Here is a 17,380-nt window from a genome sequence, read left to right on the forward strand (position 1 = left end):
ACCGAAACAAGGATGATGAGGTGATATGAGATTTAAGAGGGATGAAATAAGAACAAGCGCGCGATTGTGTGCCGCGTGTGAGCGTGACTCGTATCCTAGTGTAATCGGTCTCCTCAGGGAATTCCACCCCCTCTCTCTCTCTCTATCTCTATCTCTTTCCGGATACGGCTACGTATCGGAGGGATAATTTGCGGCGTCTCAACGCGGCTGCGTGGTCCAATCCGCGATATCAGCCAATCGGCTCTCGGCTGCGCGGAGAGTTGAACTGAGAACAAAAGGATCATATACTCTCTGTCTCTCTCTCCCTCTCTTCTTCTTCTCTCCCTCTCTCTCTCTCTCTCTCTCTCTCTCTCTCTTCTCTTTCGTCGATAGAGAGGCAACTGCAATCGCCATGCAGCCAACGACCATGGCGTATAATCCACGCGCATCGATTCCACCCTCCGCGAAAACAAAAGCCACACTCGGCCCTTTACAGTCCTTCCCTTGGTCCGATGATAGACCGACGATTCTTCATAGCGATCTTTTTGGCAAAACGTTTGTACTAGAATTGCCTCCGTTGATATATGAGTACCATGAACAATACAGGATTTCAGTATAAATATTAAGTAAAAAATTTCAGTATAAATATTAAATAAAAACTTAGTTAAAATATAAAATTTGTTTGCAATTTTAAACGAGAAATATAATTTTCATACGGATATATTTTATAATTTTCTAAAGTAATAACAATAAAATGATTATAATTGAATGATAATAATAATAAATAATAATTTAAAAAATTATTGTAATTAAATTTCGTATATTCAAATACTTTTTGCTAATATGTGCTCAATAATTTAGAATATGTGTTTGCCTTTTCCTCTAACGTTGTAGCTAATTGCAAATTGTGCCGACGAGACGGTAGGAAAGCAAGAAGACATTCAATATCAACAGTTTTGCAATTTCAGGTGGCAAAGAGGATGATCCTAAAAGCTCGTCTTCGAGTTCCCTGGGCTCCGCACAAAGTAAGAAACAGCGTAAAGCGCGTACGGCGTTCACGGATCACCAGCTTCAAACTCTGGAGAAGAGCTTTGAGAGGCAAAAGTATCTAAGCGTGCAGGACAGGATGGAGCTAGCGGCGAAACTGCAGCTGACGGACACGCAAGTGAAAACGTGGTACCAAAACAGAAGGTAAGCGAAACACGAAGAGAGAAGAGAAGAGGCGCGTTACTAATTTTTAAAAACGAGACACGAAGCATATGCGGACGTTAATTAATTTTGTGCCCGCCGTACGGACGTGTAAACGATCCCAATATGACGATAGTGGTTTCTTATGTCTACAAAATTCCTTTGAGTTGGCACACAATGATAACTACGAATTAAATCTATCGATGAGACTTTTAGCTTTGTAATATTAAATTTTGGAAATTTTTATCATGTTTAACAAGCCTTTCTTCTGAGCAACAGAATTCGAAAATAATTTTCAATATTGCGTTCAAGTTTTTCAATGTGGTTTGTCATTAAAATATTATAGATATATAATATTATATATAAATTTTGAGATTTTTATTGAAAGATAATTATTAGATTTCTCCGCGCGCGATCGAGATTGTGCATGCGTAAAAAATTTGAATAACCGTTAAAAGTTCGAGAGACTTTAAAGAGACAAAGCATGACGATCAATCGACCCTTCGATGCTCGCATTACATTGTTGAATATCGGATAGAAAGCTCCGCATCACGATCCCCCGGTCTCGGAAGCATGGCGGCGCAGTCCTTTGTGAGGCGCGTGTCGAATCCGTAAATGGAAATCGCGGCAGCCAACAAAGGCGTTGTTTACGTGGTTAAACGCGAGGATCGTTGGCCAAAACTCGAGCAAACATCTCGAGAGTCATGCGCCTCTATTACCGGTTTTGCAACTTAAGAATATATATACATGTACAAAGTTAAATATATATGTATACATATATTATAGTATACATTTTTTTCCCATTTACTACAATAAACAATAAACAATAAACAATAAACAATATACATATCGTCTTTAGGCCAAATATAATTTCGATTATTATAATAGATTTCTGTTTGAAAGATTACACGTGTGTGTGTAATTAAAAATTGCATAATATATTACATTGAATGTTTTGTATATTAAACAATTTTTTTGTTAAAATTATTAAAAAACTCATTCAAATATATCGATATTAGAAAGGAGATAGAATTTGATCTAAAGTATTGGGATTATCATTTTATACATTGGCTCATCGCGTTACCAGCGTTCTAAAAATCCGTCGTCTCGGTTGCTTTACGAAAGTAAGATTACGCTGTTGGAGTCGGTTTCCAAATCCTCCGCGGCATCCTTTGTAAATGCGATTTCGTAAAGTCATCCAGTGGCGCCTGTAGTAGTCTCGTGCTCTTGATTCTTCATGAGCTTCATGGGCTTCATGGGCTATCCACCTCCTTCCACCAATCTAATCATCGAGTTCCGTTGTGATTGCACTCACACCAATACCGCGCGGAAAGTTTACCGAGTAAAATTAAAATCGCACGCAGAATAGTTCTTCGGAATCATTTCGATACGGCTTTATCCACCACATAAACGAGTGTAAAATTGGCAAGGAAGATTCCATAAAGTTCCCCTCTCATGAACAAATAATACCAGAACACGCATTTTATTTATCACGCCTTATTTGAATCTCTCATGACATGCAATTTTTCGCTCCGTTTTATTCATAAATTAATCTTTTTATTAAAAAAATAAAACTTATCTTTTTTAGATAACAAAAAAAAAGTCTAGAAATTCTATAGGTTTGCGTTTTTTTCCTCTCATGTTACTTTGATGGCTTTCAACCAGAACTCCGATTCGCCGTTTAAAATCTTGATCTTAAACATTCGAGATGTGCAAAATCCTCGCTTCATTAATTTCGCCATGTACTAATTATCACAGTTCTCTCGTGTTGAACGCGCGGTGATTAGCAAGGGAACACCCACAAGTCATGACTCCGCGATTCCCCGCCGGCGGCCGTTTAGTTTAGACAAGCGGTGCCGATCGTGCACAAAGAAGGCGAATCATTAATGAGAATCCCCCGTACGTGATCGTGATGTACGAAAAGACGAGGCGAGCGGCGAACTCTCTAGACTGTGTCATTAGACTGTCAATTACCGGTGGAGGGCGAATGGCGTAATGACAGGCAGCGGGCGCTGCCAAGCGTTGCGCCGCTCGTGGAGGAAGACTACCACTACCTGCATTTCGGTGGCCGTTCAATTTTTCAAGCGTAATTGTGCGTCATTCACCATTTTTTCTCTCTCTTTTTTTTTCTTTAAAGACGCTGGCTCGTTTCCCATATCATGACACGGTGGCCTCGCTTACGCGCATACGCGACTGTAATCGTTACGGCTATTTATTTCTACAGTCTAGCAGTTTGTTCGTGAAATTACGTTGAATCGGCGTAGGTAATGGACAGCAGTGGCTAAAGGATACTTTCTGATTCACAACTCTTTGTATAGTGCGTAAATTACTGTTATATGTATGTATATGTATGTTTCTCGTCATTTTAGCTTATGCTTGTACATGTCATCATATTTAAAAAAAGAAATAACACCGACTGTATCATTGTGTTTATACGCGTCTCGAATCTCTAAAACATTAAGCTGAGCGAGCTGTTAATAATGTATCAATTATTGCAAAAATAGTTTGAAAAAGAATAAAAAAAATAAAAAATTTTTGCATTAATATATAATAATATATAACAATTTTTATCATATGTCCCTCGAAAAAAAAAAAACGATATAAATTATAATTCGTATCAGCATGATCAGCGCGCTTCGAGATCTTCGCAATATCTCGGGCCCGTGAAATCGAGTCCGAGGACGCGCTAATTAATTTTCTCCATGTTGACATTCAGCCGCGCTTAATTAGGACGAGAATGACGGCAGGGTACCCAAAGCGGGCACGTGTGCCCGCGCGAAAGGACGCGAGAGAAACCAGTGAGGAAGGGGTAGAAGAGAAGGGAGGAGGGGAAGGCAGGCGCGCCCGGGCAAAAAGCCCGGGAAAATTAGTGACGCTCCTGACTGACAGGCGGTTTCTTAAGTGCCCGCTTAAAGTCTTGCTGCTCGTTGCATCGTCCCGATGCGATTCTGACTCGGCGCTTCTTCAACGGAGGCGCCGGCCACACCTCGGGCGCCACGTCGTCGATGAAAGAGAGAGAGAGAAAGAGAGAGAAAGAGAAAGAGAGGCCTCCGCGCTCCCTTTTTCCCCGAAACGCACGTTTGAAAACAGAAGCTTCAGGGCTCTTCGATATCGGAAGCACGTAACGTAATATTTAGAGGCACGTCAAATCAATCTTGCGCTTTGCACTCAGATGGCGGATTTTAAATCGAGATCTATGATTCGAATCTCACTGTCAAAAATTTTCTAAAGATTCAGACACATTTTTGTCTGAATTTTCAGATCTGGTTGTCTGAAAGAAATTTCAAACAATCTGTTTTAATCAGACACGTTTTTCTGAAAGTTCAGAGGAGTGTGTCTGAAAATTGAAGTATGCCCGAAAATTCAGATAGCATTCTGTCTGATAATTCAGATAGTGTATCTGCAAAAAAGCTGTACACATTATGTCTGAAGTTTCAGTCAATTTTTTTTATGGTTGTTCCCGAGATATTATCCGTGATAAAGTACTGTCGGGATGATAATTTTTCGAAGAAGATCAACTTGCTTTTGATCGTAAGACAAAATGTGCGGCGAAATTATTTTGTCTTTATTTTTGAACGTGCTAAATTTTAGAAAAATAAATTTTAATATGTGTAGAGAGAAAGAGAGAGAAAATAAATGGAGATATAATGTAGATAAATGTGTTCTGTGATGGACAATTCACAGATGTCGTAATTAACAAGTAATCACAGTAATTTCCTTGGAAAAGTATGGATTTATCTCTAATGAGTGTTCTTTCCTATATTTTTTTTCCATTCTCATAACCGTCTTATTTAATCGTTGATCAGTCCGTGCGCGCGTCATCAATTGTACGTTAATTACGGTCATTGAATTATCTGAACAACTACTCGACTCACGCGCGATGTCTTCATTTTTTCGCTTCATGAATATTAGATAGATTCTCTCTTTAAAAGAGAAGTCAGATTTATCAAACCGTATACGATTCGATTTGCTTGAAAAAAATCTTGTGTGCTTATTTCAAAATTACACACATATACATGATAAATAAATAGTTTAAAAACGTTACGTTTAATTCCATTTGCTGATGTCTCATTCATCGGGTGATCAACTAACACGCACGCAAGTGAATCACGCGTAAATTGCACTCAAGAATGATTCACCTGAACACAATTGCGCATACATGCAGAAACCAGGATGTACTCTCTAGAAAAACATGGAAAACCTGGAATTCTTAAGGAATTCTTTCATGCCTGAAAAAATCAGGGAATTCTCATGGAATTTTATTGGGACTCGGGGAATTTTTTAAACAATTCTCTCTTTTTGATCATTTTGTTCTTATATTGTAAGCAATTGGCAATCCGTCGATAAGCCAAATTGTGAATTATAAATTGTTGTAATTATAAATGTGAATTATAAATTATATATGTGTTTAATATATATTATATCGTTACCGTTACTCGTACCAATTTTAAAAAATAACTCTTTTCCGTTACCGTTACTCAAAAAATAGCGAGTTGTTACAATTTCCGTTAGTTTTTTTATATATAACACAAACTTTACGTGAAAATTATACCGAGTAAATTCGAAAAAAGTAACGATAAAAATAACTTAAATTTGTTACTCCTTACCAAAAAATGTAACGAAATTACTTTTTCCGTTACAAACAAAATTTGTAACGCTGTTACCGTTACAGTTACCGAAAAAAGTAACTGTAACGGTAACGACGTTACAAGTAACGCGTTACTTCCCAATCCTGATATTCAATTGCTCAACAAAATATTGAATATACAGTATATATTTTTTATTGTAATTTTTAGTAATAAAAAAATGAAAATGTATTATGCAAATGCAAAAGTTTAACTTACGGAAACCATTCAGTTTTTTTTCAGTACATTTGCAAGTTTAGCACTTGAGTGGCAATTTTAAGTGGGTCTGTGTTTTTCCTTTGCACGAGAGTGCTCTAAGCATTAGAAAACGCATGTATTAAAAAAACTTATTTTAAAAAGTTGCACACTAAAAAAACTTTAAAATATTCTCTTTACCTGGAATTTTAAACAAAAATGCCCGGAAAATCAGGAAATTTTCAGCGAGTTTTTCTACAAGATTTGAGTAGATACCCTCGACATATACATATGTGCTCGTCGTACATTAATCACGATCGACAATGTCTTCCCGCGCGAAACTTTCCGTGAAAATTGACGCCGAGAAGCTAAACGCGCAGCGATTCACCCGCAAAGCGCTTTTCCGATAATTACGCTTCTCTTGCATTTCCACGGCGCATGCCTGGAACACACACGGTCGTTCGAGTTGTTTAGAAGACATTAGGACTCGTTACGTTATTCGCGGCAAATCGCTTCCACTTATCGGCTAATTACGCGCTCGGCCATAAGTGAGCCACGGTAAGTACACGCTAACGCTGACGGAGCGTGCGCCTCTCGATCTTTAATATTGGAGTGCTTATAGCTCAGCTCGCGGAAAGTGCATTTTAATCGCAATACCAACGAGACTCGACGTACTTGTGCCATTCGTAATTCGCACGTCGAGATTTATCCGCTCAGACGCGCGACTTATGCTGATCCTAGAAAATTAGCGACGGATACCTATCACCGTCATCTTGTAATGATTAAGAAAAATTTGATCTTAACACATTTCACATTTCTTTTTATTTTTTTATTTTTATTTATTTATTTTTTATCTACAATTTTACATTGGTCCTTAAAAAGTATTTATTATTTTTATACGAAACGTGCCACACTTTACATATTAAATTTTATATGTGACGATTATATACTTCTTTTAGAAATAAAATTTTTTAATGACTCCATTGCTCACAACATATGATCTTTCATTATTCAAATTAGATATTTTTCGATAAAGCCTTTCTATTTACGATTATTTCTTATTTTATAATACGATCTGTATGACATAAATCAAAAATTTTTTTTTGCTTCATCTTATTTCTTCAAAAAATATGATTTAATAATTTATCCTTTCAAAAGAGACAAAGTAAAACCGTTCATTTTTAGATTGGCATGTAATTCAACGTGCGTATAATTGAAGCGAGATGCTGAATATAAAACTTGAGATTGTGAGTTGAGAATATGACGTGCAAAGAAAACTTTTTGGACCAAAAAGCGTTTTCGAGATAATTTACGGAACGGTCGAGAAAAAAGCGCAATTTCAGTTGGTAGCTGGTTTGCTTTTACATTGCTGGTTCGTCTTTTTGCGCGCGTATGTGCGCTCGCGTACGGTTCCCGTGTATACGTTGTTTCACCTTTTGCGAGGCTCGCGGGGAGACTGGATCCTGCCCCCGGGACGTGACTCGTAATTTCAGAGTACTATTATGCAGTGGCTCGCATTTTTCTTTCTTTTTTTTTTTTTTTTTTTTTTTTTTTCAGTTAATAGCGTTGTTGTTTAAACATCTTGTACATTGGAAAGTATTTTTCTGTTGAGACTATTACCATGCGTCTCCATCGTTCGTGTTTTCCGCGCTGTCGCGTAATTCGTTGCAGTTAGCAGACGGATCGTGAAAAAATATAAAAAATAGAGAACATTGAAAAAATAACAGAATATTCGTGCTGACGAAGGTTTGTATATAATAGTAAGCCTGTAAGGTTATAATAATAAATTCGTTGGTCGACCTTTTTCACCACATCATAGCTAAACGTGTTAAAGTTAACGAGAGGTAGGAAGAAACTCATTTAAGCTTAAAATTACACTGTAAGTATGCGGCTGTAAATGTAGGCTTATAAGCATCGATGATTTATTTGCCAAGCAACGCGAATCTCGAATATAACCGTAATCGCTCTAATGCTCTTAAAAAGAGAAAAAAAATGTCAAAGAAATTAGGTCGCTCGCGACGCGGTTCTCTTATCCCGCGAGAGATTTTCCTCGGCTCGGAAAGATCCTCAGAGCGCAATTTAAACTACACGGCCGAGACGAGAAACACGTGGACCTCTCGGCGAAGAGGGATATGTGCGAGGTTGAATCCTTCACACGGTTTTGCGCTCGTTATATACCATCAAGTGTATTACATCGTAAATATGCGCAGCGGTATTTTACTATAACCAGAGAGAAACTATAACTCGCGTCCGCGAAGAATGCAAATGCGGGATTATCTGTAACGGGGATAACGGCCCCCGAAATGCGCCGCGAATGACTAATGACAGGTCTGTAACATCCCCGTGATAAGGCCGCGCGAGCTGAAATTCTGAAAATTGAAAGGGAAGAATTATTCGCGTTTTACACTTGGCCGACAGGGTCCCGCTTCAAGATTAATAATAATACTACGTACGAGCGATAAATTACTGTTAACTCACATACACGAGCAATCAAGGTATTGCAAATATCTCGGTTCGATTTTTTTCTTTTTAATGCATTGATACGCGCGAGAAAGAATTTAAAAAGAAATAAATAAACGATCAATGTCAGACTCGAGACGAGCGTCTGAAACTTTCCAGTATCAAACAGGATGTCTACTCCCTGAGGAAAACTTGCAATTCTCAGAGATTTCTTTTGCACCTGGAAAAATCAAAGAATTCTCATGAAATTCTTTTGAGACTCAGAGAATTTTTAGAAAAAAATCTTTCTGATAATTTTGTTTTTATATTGTAAACAGTCGGCAATCAAACAAGATGTATACTCCCTGGAAAACCTGAAATTCTCAGGGATTTCTTTTGCACCTGAAAAATCAGGGAATTCTCACAAATTTTTTTTGAGACCCAGAGAATTTTTTTTATATTGTAAACAGTCGGCAATCTGTTGATAAGAGTCAAGTTATGAATTATGTATTTAAAATCTCTCTCTTTCTCTCTCTCTCTCTCTCTCTCTCTCTCTCTCATATATATATTCAATATCTTAACATATTGAATGTATTAAATATATACTGTGCATATTCTTTATTGCAATTTATAATGATAAAAAATGAAAATTTTATGCAAGTGAAAAATATTTATCTTACGAAAGCTTTATTCAATTTTTTTAATATTCACTTTTTAGTACATTTGCAAATCTAGCACTTAAACTTAAGTGGCGCTGTTTTCCTTTTGTGAAAAACATTAGAAAACATACAATAAAAAAAATTTATTTTAGAAGGTTGCGCTAAAAAGATTTTTGAAATATTCTCTTTACCTGAAATTTCGAACAAAAATATCTGAAAAATCAGGGAATTCCCAGAAAATTTTTTTATCAAATTTGTGTGGATCTCACACCCTGATCTCACACACACAACAATACTCCCTTGTCCGACGATGACCGGATGACACTGCGTCATCACGATGTATGTGATGACATTTCGCCGACGCGTTACACACATATACGTCGCAATCGTGAGAGCATTCGCTTCTCTCTCTCTCTCTCTTTCTCTCTCCCTCTCCCCCCTCCCCCCCTCTCTCTCTCTTGCTCCGGGAGTCCTCTATGCTTCTGCGCCGCCACCGGAAGTGCGGGCTTCCCACGCCTCCAGTAAACCGCTTCATAACGGGTCGCCTTGATTTCGCGGATACTCGTGTCGAACGCGCTCGTTTCGATCGCGTTCTTACGTCACGCGTCGCGATACCATTTCGTGCCGCATGCGGGGATTTCACGAAATGCCGGCTAGAAAAACGGGGCTAATCGGATGGCGCGCGATAACAACGGTCAGGCCGCACCCCCCTTCCCCCCCCCCATCCTTTCGGTAACGACGTATTTGCATGCGCGCTTTGTCGGCCCTTCTCCCGCCCACCTGGATATATAATCACCTGATTAACTCTTTTATCCTGCGGGATACGCTTAACCGACGCGGTTTAATTAACGCGCGCGTTCTCATTCGAAATGAGGTCGTTTGTTTTTCGGTAATTTCGCCGGGAATGGTAATTTGCGACTCTTCGAGCTTTTTATCGGGCTAATCGGATTGTACAATCTATTTATTCAGTATTTGATACACAAACAAAATATTTTATGTAAAGGAAGAAGAGAGAGAGAGGAGAAATAGTAAGAACGCAATTAGTAAAATGTAAGATGTTCTTAAATATTAAATTTTGTTCATCTGTTTTTTTAATTATATTAACAAAGATTACATAATTAAGTTTGAATCGCGAATAATGAAATTTTTTATACTTTATCTTAACATGACATGTTGAATATAAAAAAAACGTTTCCGTAAGAATGAAAATAATAACGTAAATATAAAATTTATTATTATATGCACAGGGTGTTCCAGATCAGGTTAATGAAACTTCAGAGTCTTATAGGAAATTAAATTTGGAACACAAAAGTTCCTATAAACATAAATCTGGAAACGCTCCGTTAAAAAGTTATAGTTAATAAATTCTTTGTAAGTAATTAATTATGATCAAAATTTAATAAGAACATTTTTATGTTTGCAATGTTTGCATTACGAATGTAGTGTTTACATAAAGACCATCGAAAGGTGATTTCTTCAAGTTTCTGCTTTTTTCGTTGTTTTGAGTTTATTTCCTTTTGAATAGCTTATCAGAATTAAATAAAATTGGTATAATTTAGTTTGTTATTTAATTATCCATCAAATTTACTTAGTTACTTTTTTTTAATGAATAAAGGGTTTTGAAGTTATTTTAAAAATCATCAAAAAAACGTGATTTTTTCAAATTTTTTTAGCTATAACTTTTTAACAAAATGTTTCCGGAACGTTTTTTTGTTCCAAATTCAATTTCCTATAAGACTCTGAAGTTTTATTGACCTGACCTCGAACACCCTGTATATAAATATCTCACAGAATTCATAAATAAAAGAATCGCAAATAAAACCATATTGGTAACTATATAATAATCGTTCTGACTGTCATCTGCGATTTCGGACAAAAAGTGACGCATAAACTATAGTAAGTAAGATACCAATTGTGAAACATGTGTCTCGTAATCATTGAAGCGAATAATAATTTGAAAATATGTTACCCTTTCACTCTCTCTTTCTCTCTTTCCTCCTTTCTCTTTCGGTCTCTCTGTCGCCATTATTATCACAAAGCGACCCAACGGCTTCGGCGCATTAGTGTCGCACGGGCATGTAACCGCAAAAGCAACGAACAGACCCAACCACCATTATAAATGCATTAACCCTCCCCTTAGTTTCGCCCTCTTCTTCTTACCGACGTGCCATTTTTTTGCCTCCGACTGTTCCAGCTGGACGTTTCTGATATTCGTCTTTGGCGAATCGCGTTTATCGCTCTTCAACTCGCTAATCGTCCTACTTTCCTCGTTGCCAGCTTCTCAGAGATTCCAGTAAATAATCGAACGATGGTTGGATTTAATTTTTAAAACATATACTAAGAATGAAAATGAGAAAAGTAAAAATAACGCTAAATATTATACAGAGTTATTTTCTTTTATACTTGGAACACTTTATGTGACATTAATGAAAAACAATACTTGCTACTAATCAGTCCTTTTCGTTTTTTAATTATTAAATATTAAAATGTAATCGTGCGTATATAAAAGAGAAGACACACGGAAAGTATCAATAAAAATAATAATAAATTGTTTGAATCATCGCAAGAGCAATTTTCGAGTCGATTGGTGTTTCGACGTGTTGCACATCTTTTGAAGGGTGTCATGCAAGTCACCTCAAGATTTCCAAGCAACATGTCACTTTGACACCCGACGATGACGACCGAGGGAAGGCATTACTCGGGACGAGGCGATCGATTCTCAGGAGTTTGTCGCCGGAAGGAAAGACGGGAACTTTTTCCACCACGATCCGGAGAGCTGCACCATCATTAGGATAGAAGTACGATGGAAGCAATCGTTACACTTTCTTTGCCACATACTCTCTCTCTCTCTCTCTCTCTCTCTCTCTCTCTCTCTCTCTCTCTCTCTCTTTCTCTATTTCCAACCCTCTCCTCATCCTTTTTTCGTTTTAGTCGAGCGAGATCAAGCAGCACCCTCGAGCACCTCACGAGCGATAAATCAATGATTCTTCTTCACTCTCCTCTTTTCTTCCCCGTCTATTCCCTGAGAGTCCCCCTGGTTACTTCCGGCCCCCTAGCTTCTGGCAGATAACCATAAAAAGCCAACGGGCAATTAAGGGTGTTTTAGAGTGGCTGCACTCGAAAATCACCGGACAACCCCAGCCGAAAGTGGGGGAATTAAAAAACATTACTCATCATATAATCGCACGAGCGGTTCTCGGTGCTGTCTGTATCGTTGCACACATTCTCTTTCTCTCTTTTTCCCTCTCTCTCTCTCTCTCTCCCTCTCTTTCTCTCTGAATCTTGCGCTTGGACACGCTCGTCCTTCTTACACCTCCGACGTGCCGGCAGAAAAATGAGAAATGATCGTGGCTCGATTCAGAGAGGTGCCTGTTTAAAATTCATGAACGATTTTACTGCAACCTCCCCTATCGCAACCCGTCACAAAAGAGCGAACAGAACTATATCGAGGGAGAGAAGAAAGAGGGAAAGAGAGAGAGAGAGAGAGAAAGATCGTGTGGCCCATATTCGCATCTATACATCAGTACGAACTCGCGAGAGAAAGAGGGATAGAGAGGGACAGGGGGTAGGCTCGCGACCCCACGAAATATATTAATTGTCGAATTTTCCGTGCGAGTTGCATATCCGTTAGAGCCGCTTTGTCCTTTGCCAGGCGCGGATCTCTTGATTATTAATTACTATGACCACCAAGTGCACCTCGCTCTCTACTCCTCCCTTCCCCCGTCATGGCTATTACCCTGTAACATTCGCGACCGCGTTTCGAAGGTACGGCCTTTTTCATTTTTTTATTGCGGCCGCAGTTTTAACAAAAAAATGTGTGAAACAAATGTATACGCCGGCGGCGTCCGTTAATTATCGCCCGAATTTTGTTAGCGCGAATCGTCGAATTTTTATCGAGGCACGGCTGGGAGACGGTTTGATTTATTATCACGAATAAAAGCGAGGATCTCATCATGGGCGATAAAGTCGACAAAGACATTTGATTCAGAAATATTTTAATGTAAATAAAATTCTAATAATTAACGCGATTAATTATCTTTATGAAAAAAATGCAAATTATTTTAATCAAGTTTCTCAAGAATTATCGCAATACCATGTCATCTTTCTCTTCAAACAAATTAGTAATTTTCATATCGACAGCTTTTTCGCATCTTCATTTCAAATCGAGACATTTAGATACATCGTTTCATTCATCAAGAGTCACGTTGTCGCAATAACGCATTTGTATCATAATTACGGTTGAATTAGTCGAGCTAAGGGAAACGACAAGGGGAGCATACACATATTTTTTTTTCGTATAGTGACCCTAGAACGAGAAGAGGGGGTGAGGGGGTGGCAAAAACTACACTTGCACTTATCGAGCAAGGATGTCGGATGTAATTCACGCCTCACTGCCACGGAAGGGTTGTAATTTTCTTGATATTATTCATGAACGTTATGGCAGATTGGCTCATGTAATATAATAGCCCTTCTCACAGCCGTTTTCTCTTTGCGTACATTTTTCTCTGTCTAATCCACCGTATTTTGTATTAAGCCGCTCGATGCGGCACTTTAATATATTTCTCTCTTATAAAGGGCGAGTTTTGTTCCCCTAATCGCGTGAGCACGCGCTCTCATATCGTGTTTATCGAAAAAAGTTTATAACGATTTTGATTTTGTACGAAGGTTACACAAGAGTTTGATAATATATATTCATGCAGTCTGGAACTTTGATATTTTTCTTCCAATTTTTACGTTTTTCTTCCTCGCCTCTTGTTGATAAATTTTAAACAACATCGAAAAAAACTAAAAAAAAATGCATTTTATCTAGATTTTATTATGACAATTAAAAGTTCATTATGAAAGCGTTATAAAAACACATTATTATTCTCAAATATTTTTAAAACATAATAAACTCTCGTATCTCCATTTAAAAAAATGTACGAAGTTTTTTTATCACTAATTGGAAATATGAATAAAGTGTAATCTTTCCAAACATAGTTTTTTCGCAATTATAATATTTTCAGCAATTCTTGTTTATTTTAATTTTACCCAAATTTTTCAAAAGTTCTTTTTTTAATTTAATGTTTTATAAATTAATACTTGTAGAATATTTTCACACAATCAATAATTTCACAATCGCTTGTGCATTATTTTTATATGCACACTTGATATCTCTCTCTTTCCATCCCATATTTTCTACCGCGCATACATTACGTTCTTCTTTGCAGCTGCTTGCGTTTCATGCACGCCATTCAAAGATTCCGTTAAGCACAATCTTTTTTCACTGCACACAGTATTAGGCGATCGATTGTAACTCGCGCCTCGATTTTGTGGAAAGTATCGTGATTTTCGCGGTATAATTCGCAGCATTACGAGCAATAATGGTTTAGTTAATTCCGCTTCGGGAATTTTGCCTCGTGTCTCCCTTCGTGTTCCATCGCGTTTCGTATCAACCCCCGGCCTGTTGATATATCTCTGTCTCGGGCGCGTCTAAGGGCGCTTTTACAGGTTCGCAGGTGCGGCACAAATATATGTATCTATGTATGTATGTATTAATGTGTCTGTGTGTGCGTGCGTGCCATGATATGCGATGATTAGGCACTGAAACTCCACGGGCTATTTGTTAGTATAATAAGCTCCCGGTAGTGTGGCCAACGTAACCACTTGGCGGCACGCCATCCCGTTTTAGCGTAATTGTCCCAGATCGAGATTTACATATGTGGGAGGTGGAGGACGAAGGGGGCGGCGGGTGTGCGCCTGGGTCCGGGGAGAAATTACAGAAAGCCCGTGATTGCTTTAGGTAGTGGCCTCGAAAGCCCAGTCGAGCCTTATATGCGGCGATACTTCGCGCGCTGTACGAACGAATACTTGGAACGGATCTTATCGTTGACCGTTAGAATCTGGAAAAGTACTGTGGAACTACGCTATGCTCGCACGTTTTTCCGGCGATCAACCCCCCGCCCTCCCCCTATCATAATATCGAGACTCGCACGAGTCTGATGCCGGGTTTGACATTGGTCAGACCGAACCTTAGATATATTTTGCCGATATTATATGTTATGAGAATAACAATCGCTTGAGGCGATGTATAAATATTTTGAATAAACAGAATGCAACCGGTCATTATCGAAAGATGTGTAGTTCCGATTAATATGAAATATTATAACAAAATAAGTTTATCAAGCAATCTACCTTTTTAATGGCACACGTATTTTTTATGACACACACACACACACACACACACACACACACACACACACATATTATAACATCCCTATTTTAAAGAATTCTCCCGATATGAACCTTACTCAGGAACCTTAGATCCCGTGCGAACAAATCGTAAAAGCTCTCATGCCGATTGTTGTTATTCACTCATTTGCTTCCTTTATACTTTCAGAACGAAATGGAAGCGACAAACGATCGTGGGCTTCGAGATCATGGCTGAGAACAATTTCGCTGTCGCCGCCTTTCAGCAGTTGTACGGCAGCGGCGCCGCGACCATCCCCGCGCATCCCGCAGCAGGACGTTACTGGCAGTACGCTCCTAGCGCGCACACATTGCCCGCGAATGGATTCTTCTATCAGCAAGCGTCGGCCGCAGCGACTCTACAAAAACCGCTCCCCTATCGTCTGTACCCGCCCACGATGATTCTGGCCGGACCGAGCAATCCCCTCGGTTCGTTGACGGCGAGCTCCAGCCTGTCGTCCCTCAGCAACTATTACAGGGACAGCCCGGAAATAGTTGACGGCCGGGAGTCGACGAGAAAGAGAGATAGGAGCAAAAGCCCGGAGTCAAGGGACCGATCGCCGACTAGGAAACAGACGAGACTGTATCCGCTGTCGATGATGCAGGCAGGTCCCAGCAATCCTCTCGGCACCCTGACGGCGACGTCAAATCTCCCCAACATGAACAACTATTACAGGGGCAGCCCAGAAGAGCTGGTGGAGGGCAGAGAGAACGTGGACAGGTCGAGAAAGCAAGAGAGGAGTAAGAGCCCGGACTCTAGGGACAGATCACCCCTAAGAAAGGACACCAGAGCTTATCCCCCCGCTATGATTCAAGCGGGTCCAAGCAACCCGCTCGGCTCCCTCGCGGCCAGCTCGAATTTATCGAATTTGAACAACTATTACCGGGATAGCCCAGAGATAGTAGATGGGAGGGAAGGTATAAACCGGACGCGACAGCGGGACAGAAGCCAGAGCCAGGACAGATCGCCCATCCAGAGGGAGGACAGTCCTCGGAGCGTGAGGGCCGACAGCGATGACGAGAGCATACACGATATCTAGGACATGGAGATCCCTAATATCGCCGATAGTACATCAGGAATGCTGCACGATGGCGAGGGAAAGGAGGACGAGTGTATCTTGCAAAATAATTAAGAAATGAAGCTACACAATTTCTTTGCAAAGGACTCTGAAAGAATATCTTTGGAGAGATGGTTGAGAGGAGTCGAGAAGAATATCGTACCAGGATTGTTGAGGGAAGTATAATCAAAAATCGGGTGACTCGAGCAGCTAGTGGAATCTAAAGAAGAGTTTGAAAGAAATGATTGATGCCGTGATGATAACTCATCATGGGAAGTTGACGCAAACAATTAAAGTTAATTTCGTTCAGCGAACGAGATAACGAGATCGCTCAAACTTCAGCAGCTAACAGTTCGTAAATAGAAGTCGACGTGGCAGATGTATAATCAAATCGATTTTCTGATCCTGGAAAATCAATTGATAACGCAAGCGTTGAAGGCTCGAGCTGTATATATATATATATATATATATACCCTTGAGAATTTTTGCACTTAACCGTCGAAATCGCGCAGCTACCATGAATTATAATCGAATGCAGCCAACGTAACGAGACTGTTTAGTGAAAGGCTATCGAGATATGTATCAAGCTTCGAAGGAGAAGAGAAACTATGGATAAAAATTATTTGATATCATTGTCGCAGTCATTTCGAAATTTAAAGGTAACATCTCCGAAGAAGATCTCTGGATTCGCAGAGATTCTGCCAAGCCAAGTCGACGAAATCGGATGAAAATGAAACGCACGACGGCCGATTATTTCGTGAGGTAGAACAGGAAGTGACATGGCACGGGACGTCCGGGATTTTGTAGATAATGAGAGCGAACAGGAAATATCGTGCGGTTAACCGAACTTCGTGATTTGAGCGTTCAGTGAATGGCGGGTTTTACTGTGAAACAGTACGTATATTTAACGTCGATGTGCGCGATCAATGTGTAGAACGAACGAAAGTAAAAATCCCGAAACATTGTTCTTTGGACTAATGAGGATTCATTATGCTCATTCATTCATTAT

At 39.3% G+C, this 17,380-nt stretch overlaps 1 protein-coding gene across 1 annotated transcript in view; it reads left to right on the forward strand.

Moving 5' to 3' along the window:
* The window catches only part of LOC115233229 (homeobox protein B-H2-like), a 31,052-nt gene extending 14,493 nt beyond the window's left edge, over positions 1-16,559 (forward strand). Inside the window, exons 2-3 of the mRNA XM_029803543.1 lie at positions 948-1,170; positions 15,465-16,559. Of these exons, the coding sequence (XP_029659403.1) occupies positions 948-1,170; positions 15,465-16,353 (1,112 nt within the window). The 3' untranslated portion in view covers positions 16,354-16,559. The remainder of the gene's footprint in view (positions 1-947; positions 1,171-15,464) is intronic.
* Positions 16,560-17,380: the final 821 nt, after the last annotated feature.

The sequence above is a fragment of the Formica exsecta genome, unplaced genomic scaffold (assembly GCF_003651465.1).
Source record: "Formica exsecta isolate Colony F162 unplaced genomic scaffold, ASM365146v1 scaffold164, whole genome shotgun sequence".
Taxonomy (NCBI): Eukaryota; Metazoa; Arthropoda; class Insecta; order Hymenoptera; family Formicidae; genus Formica; species Formica exsecta.